At 47.9% G+C, this 15895-nt stretch overlaps 3 protein-coding genes across 5 annotated transcripts in view; 1 reads left to right on the top strand and 2 right to left on the bottom strand.

Annotated features, from left to right (window-relative positions):
* HPCAL1 (hippocalcin like 1) overlaps positions 1-1097 on the top strand; it is a 51092-nt gene extending 49995 nt beyond the window's left edge. For both annotated transcript variants that reach the window (XM_065730705.1, XM_065730704.1), the window contains exon 5: positions 116-1097. In XM_065730705.1, the coding sequence (XP_065586777.1) occupies positions 116-213 (98 nt within the window). In that variant the 3' untranslated portion in view covers positions 214-1097. The remainder of the gene's footprint in view (positions 1-115) is intronic.
* NOL10 (nucleolar protein 10) overlaps positions 1-15895 on the bottom strand; it is a 450419-nt gene that overhangs the window by 316826 nt on the left and 117698 nt on the right. The gene's annotated exons all lie outside the window — the stretch shown is intronic.
* On the bottom strand, positions 5729-13353 carry ODC1 (ornithine decarboxylase 1). 2 transcript variants are annotated; one of them, XM_065730730.1, is made up of 11 exons: positions 13235-13353; positions 11632-11776; positions 11296-11469; positions 10965-11137; positions 10567-10701; positions 10350-10431; positions 9961-10044; positions 8622-8784; positions 8426-8538; positions 7946-8160; positions 5729-6205 (listed from the first exon to the last, which is right to left on the bottom strand). In XM_065730730.1, the coding sequence occupies exons 2-11, from the start codon at positions 11743-11745 to the stop codon at positions 6064-6066; spliced, it is 1395 nt and encodes a 464-aa protein (XP_065586802.1). In that variant the 5' UTR covers positions 11746-11776; positions 13235-13353; the 3' UTR covers positions 5729-6063. The 2 variants fall into 2 exon arrangements, with proteins under 2 accessions (XP_065586802.1, XP_065586803.1); XM_065730731.1 differs by lacking the exon at positions 13235-13353 and adding an exon at positions 13065-13091.

Here is a 15895-nt window from a genome sequence, read left to right as displayed (position 1 = left end):
ATTTGCAATAGATGAGATATACGTGCGTTGCTTGTGTACAGAGGGCTTTTATTAAGCTGCAGAGAGCAGCAGTGATGAATGACTTATTTTCTGTTTTACATTTCCTCCTTTGAAGGCAAGCTGTCCCTGGAGGAGTTCATCAAAGGTGCCAAGAGCGATCCCTCCATCGTGCGGTTGTTACAGTGCGACCCCAGCAGCGCGAGCCAATTCTGATGAGTGTGGACAGTGTGCAAGGAGAATCTCGGCTTGTCTTTCAAGCTTTGCTCGCAAATGGATGCCTTCTCAATCATTCCTCAACAGTTAGTGGATAAGATACCATTGCCAGATTGTGTGTGTCCGAGTGAAACAGCCCTCGCCCCTCACTAACACCAGTGCAGCTCTCCTCCGGCAGCTCCATTTCTGCTTTCCCGTAACGTTTTGATTCACTCTGCACGTGTAAGGGTAACTGAAAGGTGTTTACATGCAGATGCAAAGAGCTCAGTCTCTGCTGGGGTGCCCCCTTCACTTTGGCTGCGGGGAAGGGGGTGCCCCACAGTCCCGGGAGGACGCTAGGTAGGTCTTGGGCCCAACATAGCAGGTGGCAGGTAACTTATTTTGCTTCAGAAGTGACTACGTGAGAAAAAGTGTGGACTGAACAGAGTAGAAAGTTCAAATTAAAAAAAAAAAACAAACAAAAACCAAACAAAAAAACAGTAAAAACAAAAACAAAACAACAAAAAAAAGCAACAACTAAAAAGCAGCTTTCCTGGGCATGGTTCCAATTTTCTTTTTGAGGAAAATTGCTTGCACTTATCTAATGGTCTTTACTTTCTTTTAATATATATATAAATTATATATATATGGTGAAGTAAAATTTTAAATATTTAGGTCATCTATTTAAGGCATAAAATAGACTCAAGCTTCGTTTCTTCTAGTTGTCTGTGATTTATTCCGATCTTGGAGATGATTGTTCTTTTCTTTTGTTTTCTTTTTTTTGTTTTGTTTTGTTTCGTTGTGGTATTTATGCATTAGCAAATTGCTGTTCCAAAAGAAATGCATGACTAGCAGTTTGTGGGTATTTCACTCTGTTTAATCCCCGAATGCAAACGTGTGTTCATCTTTTACTGCCGATTGTTCCGGCGTTACCGCGCGAACGGGAGAAGCCGGAAGGAGCAGATGCTCGTTTTGTATTTGTCAGTGGAGTCCTGCGTTCTGGTGGTCGCTGCATCAAGTGGCTTCGAGTGACCTGAGGTGACGTGAGTCGCACCGCTGTCCTCCACCTCGCTGCACCTCTCCCCTTGCTGTCGATATGTTAATAGTCTCGTGCATTCCAGTGTTATTTAATATCTGCCTAATGCCAAGAAATATTCATTGAAATAAAAAGACTACTTTTCTTGTCCGTCCCTGTCTTCTTTGCACCCGAGTGGTGTGGCTGGGGGTTGCTGGCTCCCTGCCCTGTGCAGGACACGTCTTGCTGCGTTGACTCTCACTGTTGAATCCCTAGATCGTTACACTCTGTGGGGTCTTAACACAAACCTGGCGTATTTTTATTCAAGCACTGCACGCTGTCCCTTTTTTACATCCTAAGGATGGAAGAGTGAGCTTGGTCAGCCCCCATCATTTGACTACTTCTGTAAGTGGCCCTTCTTTCATACGTTCCTGCCGTCTCTCCTCTTCTGGTTTCTGCTTCTGCCTTTGGGGAGTAGCAAGTTTCAGTCACTGCTTGACAAAACCCAAGCTGTTCTCACCAGAACCCAAAACATGTTCCAGGCCCAGGTTTGACACTTTTCAAGGCTTCACCTCACATCACCATCTGAGTAGTTTCCTCCCAACATCTAACCCAAATTCCCCTCTTTTAGTTGAAAACCATTTATCTCTGTCCTGTCACTATCAGACCATGCAAGAAGTCGATCTCCATCTTGTTTACAGGCTCCCTTTAAGGCTGCAGTGTGGTCTCCCAGGAGCTGTCTCTCTCCCAGGCTGAGTAACCCCAGCAATCCCAGAGGATGGATGGAGCTGTGCTGCTCATTGGCCTCTATTCTGCGTCTGAAATAGTGTCCAAGGGCTTAGTGGGAAACTTTTCCAGTGATTTAAGTAAATGATTTCGTAAATTACATGTTTAATAAAAAATAGCCTAACGCACTGAAAGTGGAGTTTAGGACCAAGAAAAAAAAAGAACCCATGAACATCAACAGGTCCATTTTTACCTGGCTGTATTAAGCCGTGTAATTATTCTCTCTCCATGGAGATACCCAGCACTCTGAAAGCTCTGGCTAATTACTCCATCCGCTCAGACTTTTCTATATGTATTGCAACTCCTGTTACACTAATTCCACGTTGTGTCATTGCCTTCTAAATAAGGCTCGTGCCTGCCTGGTTGCAGCTCCCCAGCAGCTGTGGGAATAGAGGCTGGTATGGGTTGGGGTCTGCCATGCCTCTGAAGGCTTTATGTCCCTCAGTGCCAGTGCCATGCATCTCCTGAACACCTCTCAGGATGAGGACTCCACCACGCTCTGCATGGCCTCCACCATGGCTCTGCATCTTCCCAGTACCCAAGCTAAACCTCTCCTGGTCCAATCTGGGATATCTTTGGTGTCTTCTCTGTCTGGCCCCTGGTGCTGGATGCTGCAGCACCAACCCTCCAAGCACACTGGTAGCCTTTCCTGCACCCTTCAGCAAGGTTCCTTGGTACCATCTTGTCTTTACACTGTGTCTAGCCCACAGCAGCCCATTGCAGAAGACAACACAATCCTTACAGTTTCCCTCCTCCTCTTCCTCCCTCTCCTCCTCTTCCTCCCTCTCAGGGTAACCCACGGCTGCCTGGAGCTGACAGCAGGCAGCACTGGCAGCTCACTCCTCAGGGAAAGGTGAGCCCTGCACAGCTGCATTCATTTGCCACTAATAACCAGAAACAAAACACATACACTGTGCGCTCTTTCCTTGGAGAAAATAAAATAAACTTGGCCAATTCAGATGTCACTTGTTGCACAGCTATGGTTGTTCTGCTGCTTCCCTTCTGAATTATTGATGTCTGTGAGCTGGCAGCTCTGGTGCTGCTAAGGGACACGGGCTGATCTCAGAGCCATCTCTGCAGTGCCATCGGCTGCCACCAGCCCCACTGTCACAGTCCCTGCAGGGCTGAGCAGTTCAGCAGAGCACTGCTACCCTGCCAGGATCTTCCCATCCAAACAGATGTACCTACCTGAGGTGCTCTCTGCTCTGCTGCAGAGCTGGGAGGGCTTCAGATGGGCAGAGCGAGAACAAAGCAGGCTGGACAGACCCCTGGTGCCCAGCACCACATCCAGGTTTCTCAGTGGGAATGTCATAAGATCACAGAAGGGTTTGGGTTGGAAGGGATCTCACAGCCCACCCACCTACCCCCTGCTATGGGCTGGATGCCCCCCACCAGCTCAGGCTGCCCAGGGCCCACCCAATCCAATTTTGAGCATCCCCAGGGAAGGGGGGCACCACAGCTCTCTGGGCAGCTGTGCCAGCCCCTCACCATCCTCTGAGCAAGGAATTTCCTCCTAACTACTATTTTAAATCTCCTCTTCTTTAGCCTGAAGCCACTCACCCTTGCCTTATCACTACCCTTCCTGATGAAGACCCGTCCCCATCTTTCCCGTACACCCCCTCTAGTATACCTATGTATACACAGCACAATTCCTACAACCCTGACGCCCTCATTGACAGCCTCTCCCCGCTCATCCCCGCGGTACCAGGAGCAGCGAAGCCTCGGGCTTCAGCCGCACGGATTCTCCAGCCCAGATGTTCACACGGCCACCATCTGCAGGGCACCTCAGAGCCGGACCCGGTCGTGAAGCAGAGGGCAGCTACCACCAGCTGGGACCGCGAGCAGCTGCTGCCACCTGCAGCCACTCCTGTGCATCCATCCCCCAGCATCCATCCCCCAGCATCCATCCCCCATGCATCCATCCCCCTGCATCCATCCCCCCGCGGCCATCCCCCTGCAGCTCATTTCATTTTCAGTAGTGTAGACGCAGCGATTGAGGTAGCTAAGGAGGAACGTGAAAGGAAGATATTTATAATTCGGGCACTGAAATCAAAGCAGAGCCAGGGAGACACCCACTGCCTTCAGACTGCAAATACAGCGACGTGCGGATAAACGCAGGACGCTCCTGTACAGTGAGTTACTCCTCAAGAGAAAATTAAATGGAATTACTGTTGCAATTATTGTTGTCCTTTTCCTTCTTGACGATCAAATAACGTTCATGTGAGATCTTCACGCAACGCTTTCGGGATCTCTTGGGATGGCTTGGGTCGTGCCTTGTCCGTGGATACAGACCATCCAACGTGGAGGCCACCCACCGTCAGGCACTAGATGAGGTCACCCGAGGCCCATGGGAGTCTGGACTCCCAGCTCGCTCCTTCTGATCCCACAGAGGGGTAGAGCACCCTCCATCCTCACTGTTGCACTCCCACCTTTCCTTTTCGAGCCACCAGGATGAGGGGTGCACAGAATGTCACTTCCCTTCCAGTACACGTGTGGCCACAGATGGCTTTATGCAAGGAGCCTACTCTTGTTTCACCCCACAGGTGGCTTCACCACTCAGAGAGGAATGGAGTGACAAGAAGCTATGCCCTCACACGTTTGCGGCCTTTTATGATTGTGTAATTGCATCAGAGGACCAGGAGAGAGACACCAATGTCATCCGTCTGGACTGCAGTAAGGCCTTTGACACAGTTGCCCATAACACCCTACTCTCTGAACAGGAGAGATGTGGGTTTGAGGGGTGGGCTGTTGGATAGGTGAGGATTGTACCCAGTGGTGGCCAGTATCTGAGTGTCTAACTGCAGGTCAGTGGTGTCCTGCAGGGGTCAGTGGTGGGACACGTGCTCTGTAACATCATTAGCATCATCATTTATGGGATCAAGTGCACCCCCAGCAAGTTTGCAGATGACGCCAAGCTGTGGGGTGCAGCTGACACACCCGATGGATGGGATTCCACCCAGAGGGACCTAGACAGGCTGAGCAGTGGGCCCATGCTGCAGCGAGAGCTGCACAGGAAGGCAGGCAGCTGCCTTGAAGTGCTAGGTGTTCTCAAGTCTCACAGAGCACAGGCTGAGGCTACCAGGCACCTGCCTTTAAAAGGGACAGTGAAGAGGAGCTGACGGCAGCTGAATCTGCTCTGGGGATGAGCTTGAAAGGTTGACATCGCTATTTCCCTCTCCAGTATAAAGCAGCCCCAGGGACCTGCAGCACACATTAGGAACACTGCTGTTTGGGCCCCACAGGAGGCAATAAACCAGCAGCAGGTCAGCTGGAGGTCACAGTGCTCTCCTCCAGGAAGCACTCCTTGCACAATCTCCCACTGTTTACTCAGTTATCACATCTACTCTGAAAACTTCAGTTCAATATCTCCGTAAGTAAAAGCTTTGATGGTATCATACACATAATGGGTCACGTGTCAGCTCTCAGCCACTTTTAACACCACTCTAAACATGGGGCAGCCACGTAGTTCCAACCTCTTTCCTCCTTACGTATTTTAACCCTTCTCTTTGCACCTTCTGTAACAAGCAACTTGCCCGTGGCAGACACAGGGCTTGTGCTACGTTTTCATTAATAACCAGATATGCTTCAGTAGCTACTTTTTCTAGTCACAAACCCAGCAAGCTGCTTCCCCACACCACTTCCACTCAGGGTAAGGGCTGAAGAATGGCTCACGTACTTTGCAGCAGCTCTCCACCACGGGGTGAATTTGCTACAGATGGACCAGCATAGGAGCAGTTATTTCAATATACCTTTATTTCCAGACGGGTAGGTCACAGCTCACTCAGCTTAGCCCATTCTGCCATACACAAGCTACAAATACTTGTTTGACAGGTGAGGGTCAGTCTTTAGTAGCATACATGAAAAGTGAATAAAAATCCATATAAAACAATATTCAAATAGTTTCCATAGGAACACAGATAAATGTGACCCATCTCCTAGTCGTTTTTTGTCGCTTTATGCCAAACCTAAACTTTTAAAAAACACTTAAAAATCCTAGCAAGAATTAAGTTAATGGTCCCCAAATGCCCTACATTCAATGACTAAACTTGCAGTTAGTAACTAAGTATTATTTATACATTAATACTAGCTGAAGCACAAGTCGCTGGATACTCAATCCCACTTTCACAGGCACAGGAGAGGGGCAGACTAGCAACATCCTGCTCCTCCACTTCAGCTAGGAACTCCTGCTCCTTGATCTGTTGCATGAGTTGCCTGGAAAGAAAAACAGTGACAGTCAGAAGAGTATTTCACTACAACATCCTAGAAGAGATGCATGAAATAGTTCAGTTACTACTGTGTAGCTACCAGAACAAGAATTGACGCTTTATAACCCAGACAGTATTAGAACAGATTAGCAAAGCACAATAGACTCTGTGCATGTTGTCTGCAGTCTTTAGTGCAATCACCACTATTAAGCTGTTCCACTGTTTCCAAGTAGGATCTATATCTGCAGATAAACATATCTCAGGACCTACATCTTTGTGCCACACACTATACAGGTTTCATGACTCAGAGCCATTCCAGAATGAAATTCACTTTCCGTTCTCAGATATCTTGAATTCCAGGTGAGGAAAACAGTAAGAACATCACTGAGTTGGCACAGGAGAACCACAACTCCCTTTGTCCTCAGACACCAAAACAAGCTCAGTACAGAGCTAGTTTTTGACTACTTACACTGCATGCTAACAAAAGCTGGGTTTACCACGTGGTCACCCATGTGATATGCACTCAAACAATCCCTTACACACTGCACAGTTAGAGCCACAAATATAGTTGTACACCTATATATGTAGAATACATATCAAAAAGCTTTTGTCTGTGCTGAAAAGACATGCAGCATTGCCTTACTACTTATATCCCCCTCAGGTAAGGGTTAGCACATGCTAGTAGGGAACTGTAGCTTTGGACAACTGTTACATTGGCTTATTCATGTTCAGCATGCCTCAGCTCAAATATGACAATTTTAACACAAATCTACAGTGAAAAAGTCGATTAAAACTCAGGCAGAGCCACTTCTAATTTCAGAGAAGTCTGGAGTCTGATGGGAAGTAAACTTGAGGAATGCTTCAGTTGACTGGAGGTGTCACTAAAGCAGAGAGGGAACCAAACAATAACACAATCCCTGTTTATAGGGAAGCAAGGCTAATGAAAGACTGGAGGAAGCTTTTAAACAGCTAAAGCTCCTCCCACACATTCTGACAGTAAATCTCAGAACCCGATCCTATTAAATCATGCTAATACTGCTGCCCAAACTTTTTAGCACTTTAACAAGCAAACTTCAGTAGAGATAAGGACTTCCTCTTACATAAGAACCCACTTTTATTGAAGGCCATTAACCTGCTTCGCAGAGAAAACAACCAGATTACTTAAGCACTGTTTAAAGGTGCAATTCTGCAGTATTCTGGTACTTCAGTAACCTTGCTTTTCTCAGTCTATTTAAAGGCTTCCTATGGAGATCCAACAGACTGCAGCAAGCAGCAGTCCAGAGCTCAACTTACGCCACAAGCAGCTCTCCAACAGAACATATTGTGAAGCTGCACAGTTAAGAATTGCCCCTTTATATTCACGTTCCTTACAGTCAAGATTTAGTAGGCTATCCACATACAAGATCAAAATGATGACTGATTTGTCTCTGATCACTGATGCTAACTGTAAAGGATCTGTACTATGTTGTGCAAGACAGGACTCCCAGCATTTTCTATTTAAAAGCACTTCTACTAGAGATTAGTACATCAGAGCAAAAAGAAATTGGTAGTGTTATGATTGTTCTAAAAACACACAGACTTCCAGAGGTGTTGCTTTACACATAAAAATATGGTTTTCCACACAATACAGCCCCTCAGCCACAGCACTGTTTGACACAGAACAGTCACAACTGACAAGCTATTCACTGCAGATCCTGTAATGCAAGCACTCGATGGATCGAGTTATTTCCATATTTAAATTACTAACCATGCTGGTCTGGACATCACATAATGTATTGTTGGCCTCTGGAATCCATTGAAAGTAGAAGCTGCTGCGACAGTATAGGCACCCATGTTTTCAAACAGGATCCAGTCACCAACTTGCAGCTCTGGCATGTTACAGCGCTCCACAATACGATCTAGGCCATCACATGTTGGTCCCCATATGCTGCAGGAGTAGCAGCTGTCATCTGGTTTAGGCCGCTAAAGAAACGAGTCTAATTAGTTTGACAAGCAAAGCAGCTTCCAGAAGTAATGTCATGACTGATGGATGCACAGCACTCTGCCTCTCCTCTAACAGGAGGAAGACCTGATTGCAGGTCCTTCTGCACCCTCAGCTCTGAATTAAGTTCCCCTGCACACCTCCACAGTTTAATACCAGATTCTGGTTACACAGAGGGAGTGCTGACTGCTATGAGGAGGATTTATCCACAGCCAAACTACCAAGGTTACTTGTGAGCTGCCTTACCTTTTGCAGGACTGGTTTAACGTGAGCATGGTCATACAAGATGCAATTGAACGATCCATAGACACCATCATTCACATAATACATGAGCGTTTTGTCATTCACATCATCTTCATCTGGAAGAAGTAGAGATGCTAGTAAGAGAGTGCTTGTAAAGAAACAGTTCAGCTAGAGGAAGACCAACTCTGGATTTACATACCATCAGAACCTGTTTGCTCCTTTAATACAATCTTTTTTGCAATGATATTGACTGCCAGCGTGAATGCTGATGCAACGTAGTATCTTCCTGGCTCTGCAATAATAGTTACTTCAGAATCCAAAGGAAAGTATTTGTCCAGCGCTGGGTTGATTACGTTTGTGATCTAGGAAGTAACACAGTCGCAAGTATTACTAGTTCAGCAGCCACCCAGATACAATGTTAAGTCTGGGATGAAGTCAAACTTTCACACTCACAGTAATGCACAGGTTAGAATACACAAGTGGCTTACTGTATCATTTGTCTTTGCTTTACTGTATTTTCAAAGTGTAAGACAAGAGAAGCGGACTCTTGCAGCTTTGAAATTTAAACACGAGCTGTTTGGTCACTGAAGTCTAAGTGAAGTCACCCCTCCTGGGCTCATTAAACCAGCATTAGTGCCTCACATGTCAACACCCTTCAATTCCTGGTCTGCTTCTAACTGATAATAACGTCACATCCTCCAGTTCACTGCATCCCAGAGAAGTCATCTCATGGGATTTTAAGACTACAGAAATCTTTGTCATCATCTCAAACTGTTAGCAGTAGCTGTGAAGGCATCAGTGATTAAACTGCCTCCAACCACTGCAAGACTGCCTCATGCCTTGCAGCCCACTCAGCACCATTTGCACTTGGTATTTCATACAAAGCCAGTACTACACCAGGAAAAGACAGCTTTCATTAACAGGTATAACAAGTGAGGCAACATTAGCCCACATTATTAGCAGATAATTCACTCTGAGAGACTTACTTGATGCCTCCTGATATAAACAGAAAACATCATTTAACATCACTTTAGACTGGTAGGTGCTCTGACAACACTGCTCTACGTCCTCATAATGCTAAGTCACCTTTCTCTTCTGGAAGTAGGTGTTTCTGTGAAAGCAGACTAGAGAACTGATCAAACAAAAACACACACTCAAACACTAGCTATAAACCAGATCACTGCTCAAAGCCACTCAGACTGTATGGGTTCAGGGTTTTCTCATCTTATGTGGAGCAGCACCAATTCAGAACACTTGAAGTAGATAATCAACTGCAAGAAGTTAATGCCAGTGAGAATCAAGACTGCAATTAAAACTCACTCTACGAGTTTGGTATCTCTGCACGTTCATGCACTCATTGAACTCTATCTTGCGAGATAATCTTATTTTCAGCTTCCAAACATAGTCTCCTTTTCTTCTAAATTCCATTTCTGACCAGGCATTCTCCTATGAGTGTCTCTTCATGCCAAGAGAAGAGCTAGATTTTAACACAATTCAGAAAGACTCCACAACCCAGGAAGTTCTTAGCAAAGCTATACCTCTTCAAATTTAAGCTTGACGTCTTCAGAGCCAGGGAAGCCACCACCAATGTCAAGCAGATACATACTGAAGCCAAGTTCAGCCTGAAGTGGAATTAAGCAGAATAGCGTTAAGGAAAGCCTTTAGTTCATCATTTTAGCTGAAAATAAATAAACCAGTAAGTCATTCTATTAAGATCTGAGAACAGAGCTAATTCAGTGGGCTCCTGTAACAGCCACCTTGGTTTGATCTGCTGATTTTATGCAGCACTAAAATAAACCACCAAGACCTCAGACACAGTAACATGAAGTGAGCGACTTCAACTTCTAACCCTGTAACAGTTATACAATTTGGATTTGCCACAACAGTTCAACAGCAGTTCCAGATTAAATAGAATTCTACTACTCACCCCCATGTCGAACACACAGCGGGCATCAGAGATTGCCTGAACAAAGGTCTCTGGGTCTGTACACCCACTGCCAACATGGAAACTAGAAAGAGATACACAATATTAGCTGGTCTTTGCTAAGTCAGTAAGTTCACAAGTCACAGTACTAAAAAGCATTATCTATTGTCAGCTCCATCACTCAGATCCTATGTCATCTGCATTCTGAAATGGAACGCACCTCACTCCAATAATGGCAAGGTCCAGCTCTTTTGCACGCTCCAGAAGAAGCCTGCTGGTCTTAAGGGTAGCTCCAAATTTAACACTGAGACGACAAACCGCTTTGGAGTCATCAGTTGTGATACGCAACACTAACCTGGAAACAGGGAAGAAACCAAATCTAGCATAAGACATCCTTATTGGGGAGGGATGATTTCAGAACAAGGGCAACCTTAAACATGCAAGCTTTCCTGTCTGCTTTCTCCTAATGTCCAGTATACAGGTTTAGATTTCAGTGGCTGAAGTAAGCTTATCATCTCAATTTCACATCACATCTTAAAGAACAAGTTGCAGATAACTGCAAATGTTTCAGTAAACGAGAACTCAAGCAAGAATTTTAAAACAGCCAGGCTGACTTACTTGGCTTTTGGGTGGGCCCTTGCAATTTTCATTAGTTCTACTTCACTATCAAATGTCATCATCTGTACACCACTGATAGCAGCATGTTTGATTTGAGATAGTTGTTTGCAGGGATTTGCATATATTATTCTCTCAGGAGGTACACCAATGCTCTGAACCAGCTGTATTTCCGTCTAGAGAGAACAGATTACATTAAGGATATTATTTCTAGATGAACAATCAAAATAATCAAAACAGAAGTGACAGGGCATGCTTATGCTCAACTTTATACAAGCACTTCACAGCTGAGCATGTACTAATGCCACAGACCCAAACACAGACAACGTCTTACCTTACTGGCACAATCAAATCCTGCCCCAAGAACAGCAAGAGTCTTCACTACAGCTTCACTGTCATTACATTTGACAGCATAGAAAGGGGTCACTCGAGGAAGGGCTTTATGCCACCGCATGTGCTTCTTCACAATATCCCCGAGGTCAGCAACATAGAAGGCATCTTTATCATCCTAGAGCAAACACACACGTTGAAGTTACAAACCACAGGTAACAGAATAAGTCTGGTCTGCAATTGAGGAGAGGGCTGCCTTGCAAAATCCAGAGGCAACTCATCCCATTAGTTCATAAACTTGCAGTGTCACAAAATGCAGATATTTTCTTGTCATACTTACAGAAGATGACACTTCATTTATTTTTTGGTCAAGGATATCCTTGGCAGTAAAGCCCTCATCGAGGAAAGTGAATTCAAGTTCTTCTTTGCTGAAGCTAGCCATGATTCCTGACATTCAGGTTTACGTGATGGGACTTGAGCACGAGCTGTTGATACAAGAAACCACAAAGAAAAGTTACTTCATTTAAAGTCATGCAAGTTCACATTCACCATTTCAAATCCACGCAGTTATTACATGGCAGTCACGTAACTGATAGCTACAATTCCTATAGTGGCTACTGACAGCCTCAATTAAACAGGTGACACATCAGGTTTAATCAGAACCAACAAGACACTCTAAAGTAGCCTCATCAGATTGAATGCAAGTTATCCTCTGTTCAGCACGTGAATGATGCACGGAATCTATCAAAAACTGTATCTGCCAGTACTTGTTAAGTCCATTTAGTTTCCATCATCTTTTCCTTTGCCTGTACCCTAGAGTTACTGTTAGCATTACAGCTAGCACTGGTGTTAATGTAACTACCACTTTTCTTAAGCACTATGGTAGCTCACCAGTTCCTGGGAGACAGTAGACACATTATTATGGACAGAATCAGAGCATATAGCTTACCTCTGAGCAGTAACAACTCACAGTAACTCAAAGGAAACGGAATACCTGGCTCTATCAGTGCTTAGGGCTTCCCTGTTCTATGCGCAAGAAGAGAACCTGAGCTGTCAGGAGCAGTAGAAACACACCACAACAGCAGACCCTGATTGGGGCCCAATAGGCACACACTGAGTCTTGTGAATAACTCCACTGAACACTTCATAGCAGGATTTTACACAGCACTCCAAAGCTAACAGGGAGCCAACTAGAAGGCTGCCCCTGACAACCAGGGCTAAAAAGCAAAAGCACGTACCCCTGCCACCCAAAACCCGAGACCAGGGCAAGTTACACAGGTCGCACTAACTAAGGACCCAAACAGAGAAAGGCAGCCTGCTCCGGCTGCTAACCGAAGCAGATGTGCGTGCTGCTCTTTCAAGAGCTCAGCATCGCAAGGTAGCCAGTGAGTCATCGGGAAGATACGGTTTCGTGTAACCCCATCCAGCCCTCGGCCTTCGCTCTGCACTATTTCCAGCCACGCAAATCAAGACTTAAGCTATTCAGTAACCTCCAGCAACACCACCGCTTGCCACTTACAAAAGCGCGCTACGCCTCGCAGCTTCATATCCTAACTCGCGACGCTCTGAGACCAACGGCCACCCGTCCCACGCCGTTAAACTTCACCCACAAACCTCCGAGAAGCACCCGTCACCCGACCCACCCGCTGCTACCACGGGCCACTCCGCATCGTTCGCCTAGCAGATGAGAAGCGGGCTCAAACGAAGCTCTAACAAAGCGAAGCCCAACGGCGACGCCCGCCGCTCGCCCCCCGCGCTCCCCGCTCCGCGCACCTGTCTCCTCCGCGCCGCCACCGCGGCCCCGAGCCGGGGATTCCCCGGGAGGAAGGAGGCGGAGGGCGGCCCCGTGCCCGCCGCTCCCCGCCCGTCCCGCTGGCAGCGGCCCCGCAGACACGTGGCTCCGCGCCGGCGGCTTCCGCCCCGCTGCCGTCCCTCCCGCTCACCTCCGGGTGCCCCGGCGTCCTCGGAGCCGGGCGCTGCGGAGCGGGCCGGGGGGCGCCCTGCCGCCTGAGCGGAGCGGCCGCGCGGCGCTGCGGGCGGAGCGGGCTGACAAAGCTTCGCCACCGCCGCGGCGCTCCTATTTATAGGGCAGCCGGCGTCGCTATGGCGACGCACCAGCTCAAACCAGCCCCGATCGGCTGCGACCGGGCAGGGACCGCGGCCAGCGCTATTGTGACGTCAGCGGAGAGCACGCGCGCGCGGAGGCCCCGCCCGCCGCGCTGCCCCGCCCGCTGCGGGTGCGCTGAGCGCGTCTGGTCTCTGCGCTGCGATTTTTCCGCCTCGCAGCAAAGCGGAATCGTGCGGCAGCCACATCTGCCTGCCCGCAGAGCGTTGCTGTCCACCTCCTCCTCCCTCCCTCCCTCTCTCCCTCCCTCCCTCACCCGCACGCTTCACCTAAATAGAGGAGTTTGCTATGTCCCGGCTATCTCTAAGCAGGCGGGGCTGTGCAGATGCTGCTCCGTAGAGCTGTGGAAAAGCAGGAAGGTGTCCAGAAGGGGAGGCGAGGGGCTGTGTGTTCCTGCTGGGGGGAAGTGGGGACCTGCTGCCCTCAGCCACCCTTGTGGTGAGGACCCACCTCCCGCAGCCACTGTCACAGTGGGTCTGCTCTCAGCTGCCCTCATGGCGGGGACCTGCCAACATGTGGCAAGCCACACTCCCAGTGTGAACCTTTTTCCTCAGCCACCGTCATGGAAAGGACCCGCAGCCTCTGTCTCCCTCATGTCAGGGCTGAGGGCAGCGAGGGCAGGACGGCTGTCCGGGTCATGGTGTCCTGGTCAGGCCTGGACGTGGCTGTAGACCCAGGAGTGGGTGCCCTGCATCGCTCCATGCACCTCATGCAAAGCAGCTGCGTGGGCCAAAGATGCTTTCCAGAAGAGGGCACTGGAAAAGCATGTGTTTTCAGGAGGCTGAGCCATGTATTCCTGATGCACCCCTCCCTGGTACTCCCCTCCTCGTTTGCTGCCCACATGGGGCTCTGGCTGCCATGCAGGGACGGGACATGGGAGAGCACACTAGCTGCTGTCTTCTACGTGTCTGCATCCTGTACCCTGCATAGCAGTAACCCCTCCGGTTTCCATTTCCACTTGTGCAAGGTGCAGGCCTGCTAGGAACTGTCTCTGCTGTGAGAGAAAACGACACCTTTCCAGAATTCATGTTGCCACCTTTTGTGGCACGCACTTCCTGGGCATCTGAATGCAGCTTGGCTGCTGCAAATGCTCTTCAGCTGGGCTTTGAGTCGAAGCAGCAAACTGGAATAGCTCCTCGCAGTGGCAAGGCCGAAGGAGGCTGAGTGACCCAAAACCTTGTAACGCTGCAGAGCTGTTGATGGCTCTGCTTCCCAGATTGCCTTGGGGAAAGGTAGCCCAGACGAGCCTCCCACAGACGTATGAAGCACTTGACTCTGACATAGCAAATATTTTGTGTCTGAGGCATTTGCAGTCTGAATGTTTACAGATTGGAGATTAAAAACAATGACACACATCACTGAGCGGACAGTACTGCAGTACCTCTGTCAACCTCTGTATGAGCTCAGCCCTCACTGGAGGACCAGGCTGTGAGCCTTGGCTCCAGTATTTGCTACATACAGCACAAGGATTCTGCCTCTGTTTGATAGGCAGTGTATCATGGTAACAAGGGCTTTGTGAGTGTTTTGTGTTCTGAGGGACCCCACTCATCTTGACGTTACTGAAGACAATGTCAGAATTCACTGGGAGCCAGGAGAAGTGAGAGTAGTTCTGATGAGTGCTTGAGCATCACCTTGAAAAGCTGAGGTCAGCCTGCTCTGTGGAATCGGGAGAGAAAACCATGGAGGAGACAGGTTGACTGAGTGTGCCCAGCCAGGTGCTTGTACCAGCCAGGGAGGGGGAATGGCCAGCTCTGCAGCACAGCCCCCAGATTGCAGAGCTCATTGCTCGCCGGAGGGATCAACAACGTGAAGTGTAGAAGGGGATATATTGGATAATGCATCAAGTCTGTGTCAGACTGTGTGGAGGAAAAGAGAGGCAAGGGGAAAATTTAGAAGATTTTAAATTCTGGGAGGTGTTAAACTTGACAAACATTCATTCTTTTCTATGACAACAGGAGGTATATGTTGTAGCCAGGATTTTCCCAGGCTATGACAACTTCTGAAGGTTTCCATGTTAGTGGAAAGGAATCATGCAGGATCTGGTCAGACTGTTCATTTCTGGAAAGGCTTTCTCACAACTGGAGCATTGTGAGGCTACGTGTCAAGTGATAAAAGACATTGAGGAGATGGCGTGTTGGCTCCTTACCTTTAGTCCATCTTCTGGGAGATGTAAGAGTTGCAGCCCCACCTACACAATACCCACAGAGGCATTTTACATCTCTCTCAGCACCATTAACTGTACATGGCCATGAAGCAACATCTTCTCCCAGTTGAAAGCCTCGTATTTTGGATTATGATTGCAGTTTAATTCAGGATTTTTTTTATCTGGGGAATAAATGTCATGATGGAAGGTGCTGCCTTTGGTCTGTCCTTCAGGTGTTTGGTTGGTGAGTGAGACAGATGGATGCCATCCCAGGCTGGGGAGAGTCGAAGCTCAGCCCTTGGAACTCAGAATGATGTGTTTTGCTTGGTCCATTTA

This window comes from Cyrtonyx montezumae, unplaced genomic scaffold, assembly GCF_038088225.1.
Source record: "Cyrtonyx montezumae isolate F1298 unplaced genomic scaffold, pur_monq_1.0 scaffold_13, whole genome shotgun sequence".
NCBI lineage: Eukaryota > Metazoa > Chordata > Aves > Galliformes > Odontophoridae > Cyrtonyx > Cyrtonyx montezumae.
This window is presented reverse-complemented; position numbering and strand designations above follow the sequence as displayed.

Excerpts from the sequence above, each read along its gene's own strand:
- ODC1 (XM_065730730.1), bottom strand. The coding sequence starts at position 11,745 with ATGTCAGGAATCATGGCTAGCTTCAGCAAAGAAGAACTTGAATTCACT. Across the intron at positions 11,470-11,631 it reads TAAATGAAGTGTCATCTTCT|GATGATAAAGATGCCTTCTA; the intron begins GTAAGTATGACA and ends TGTTTGCTCTAG. Across the intron at positions 8,161-8,425 it reads TTAAACCAGTCCTGCAAAAG|CGGCCTAAACCAGATGACAG; the intron begins GTAAGGCAGCTC and ends TCGTTTCTTTAG.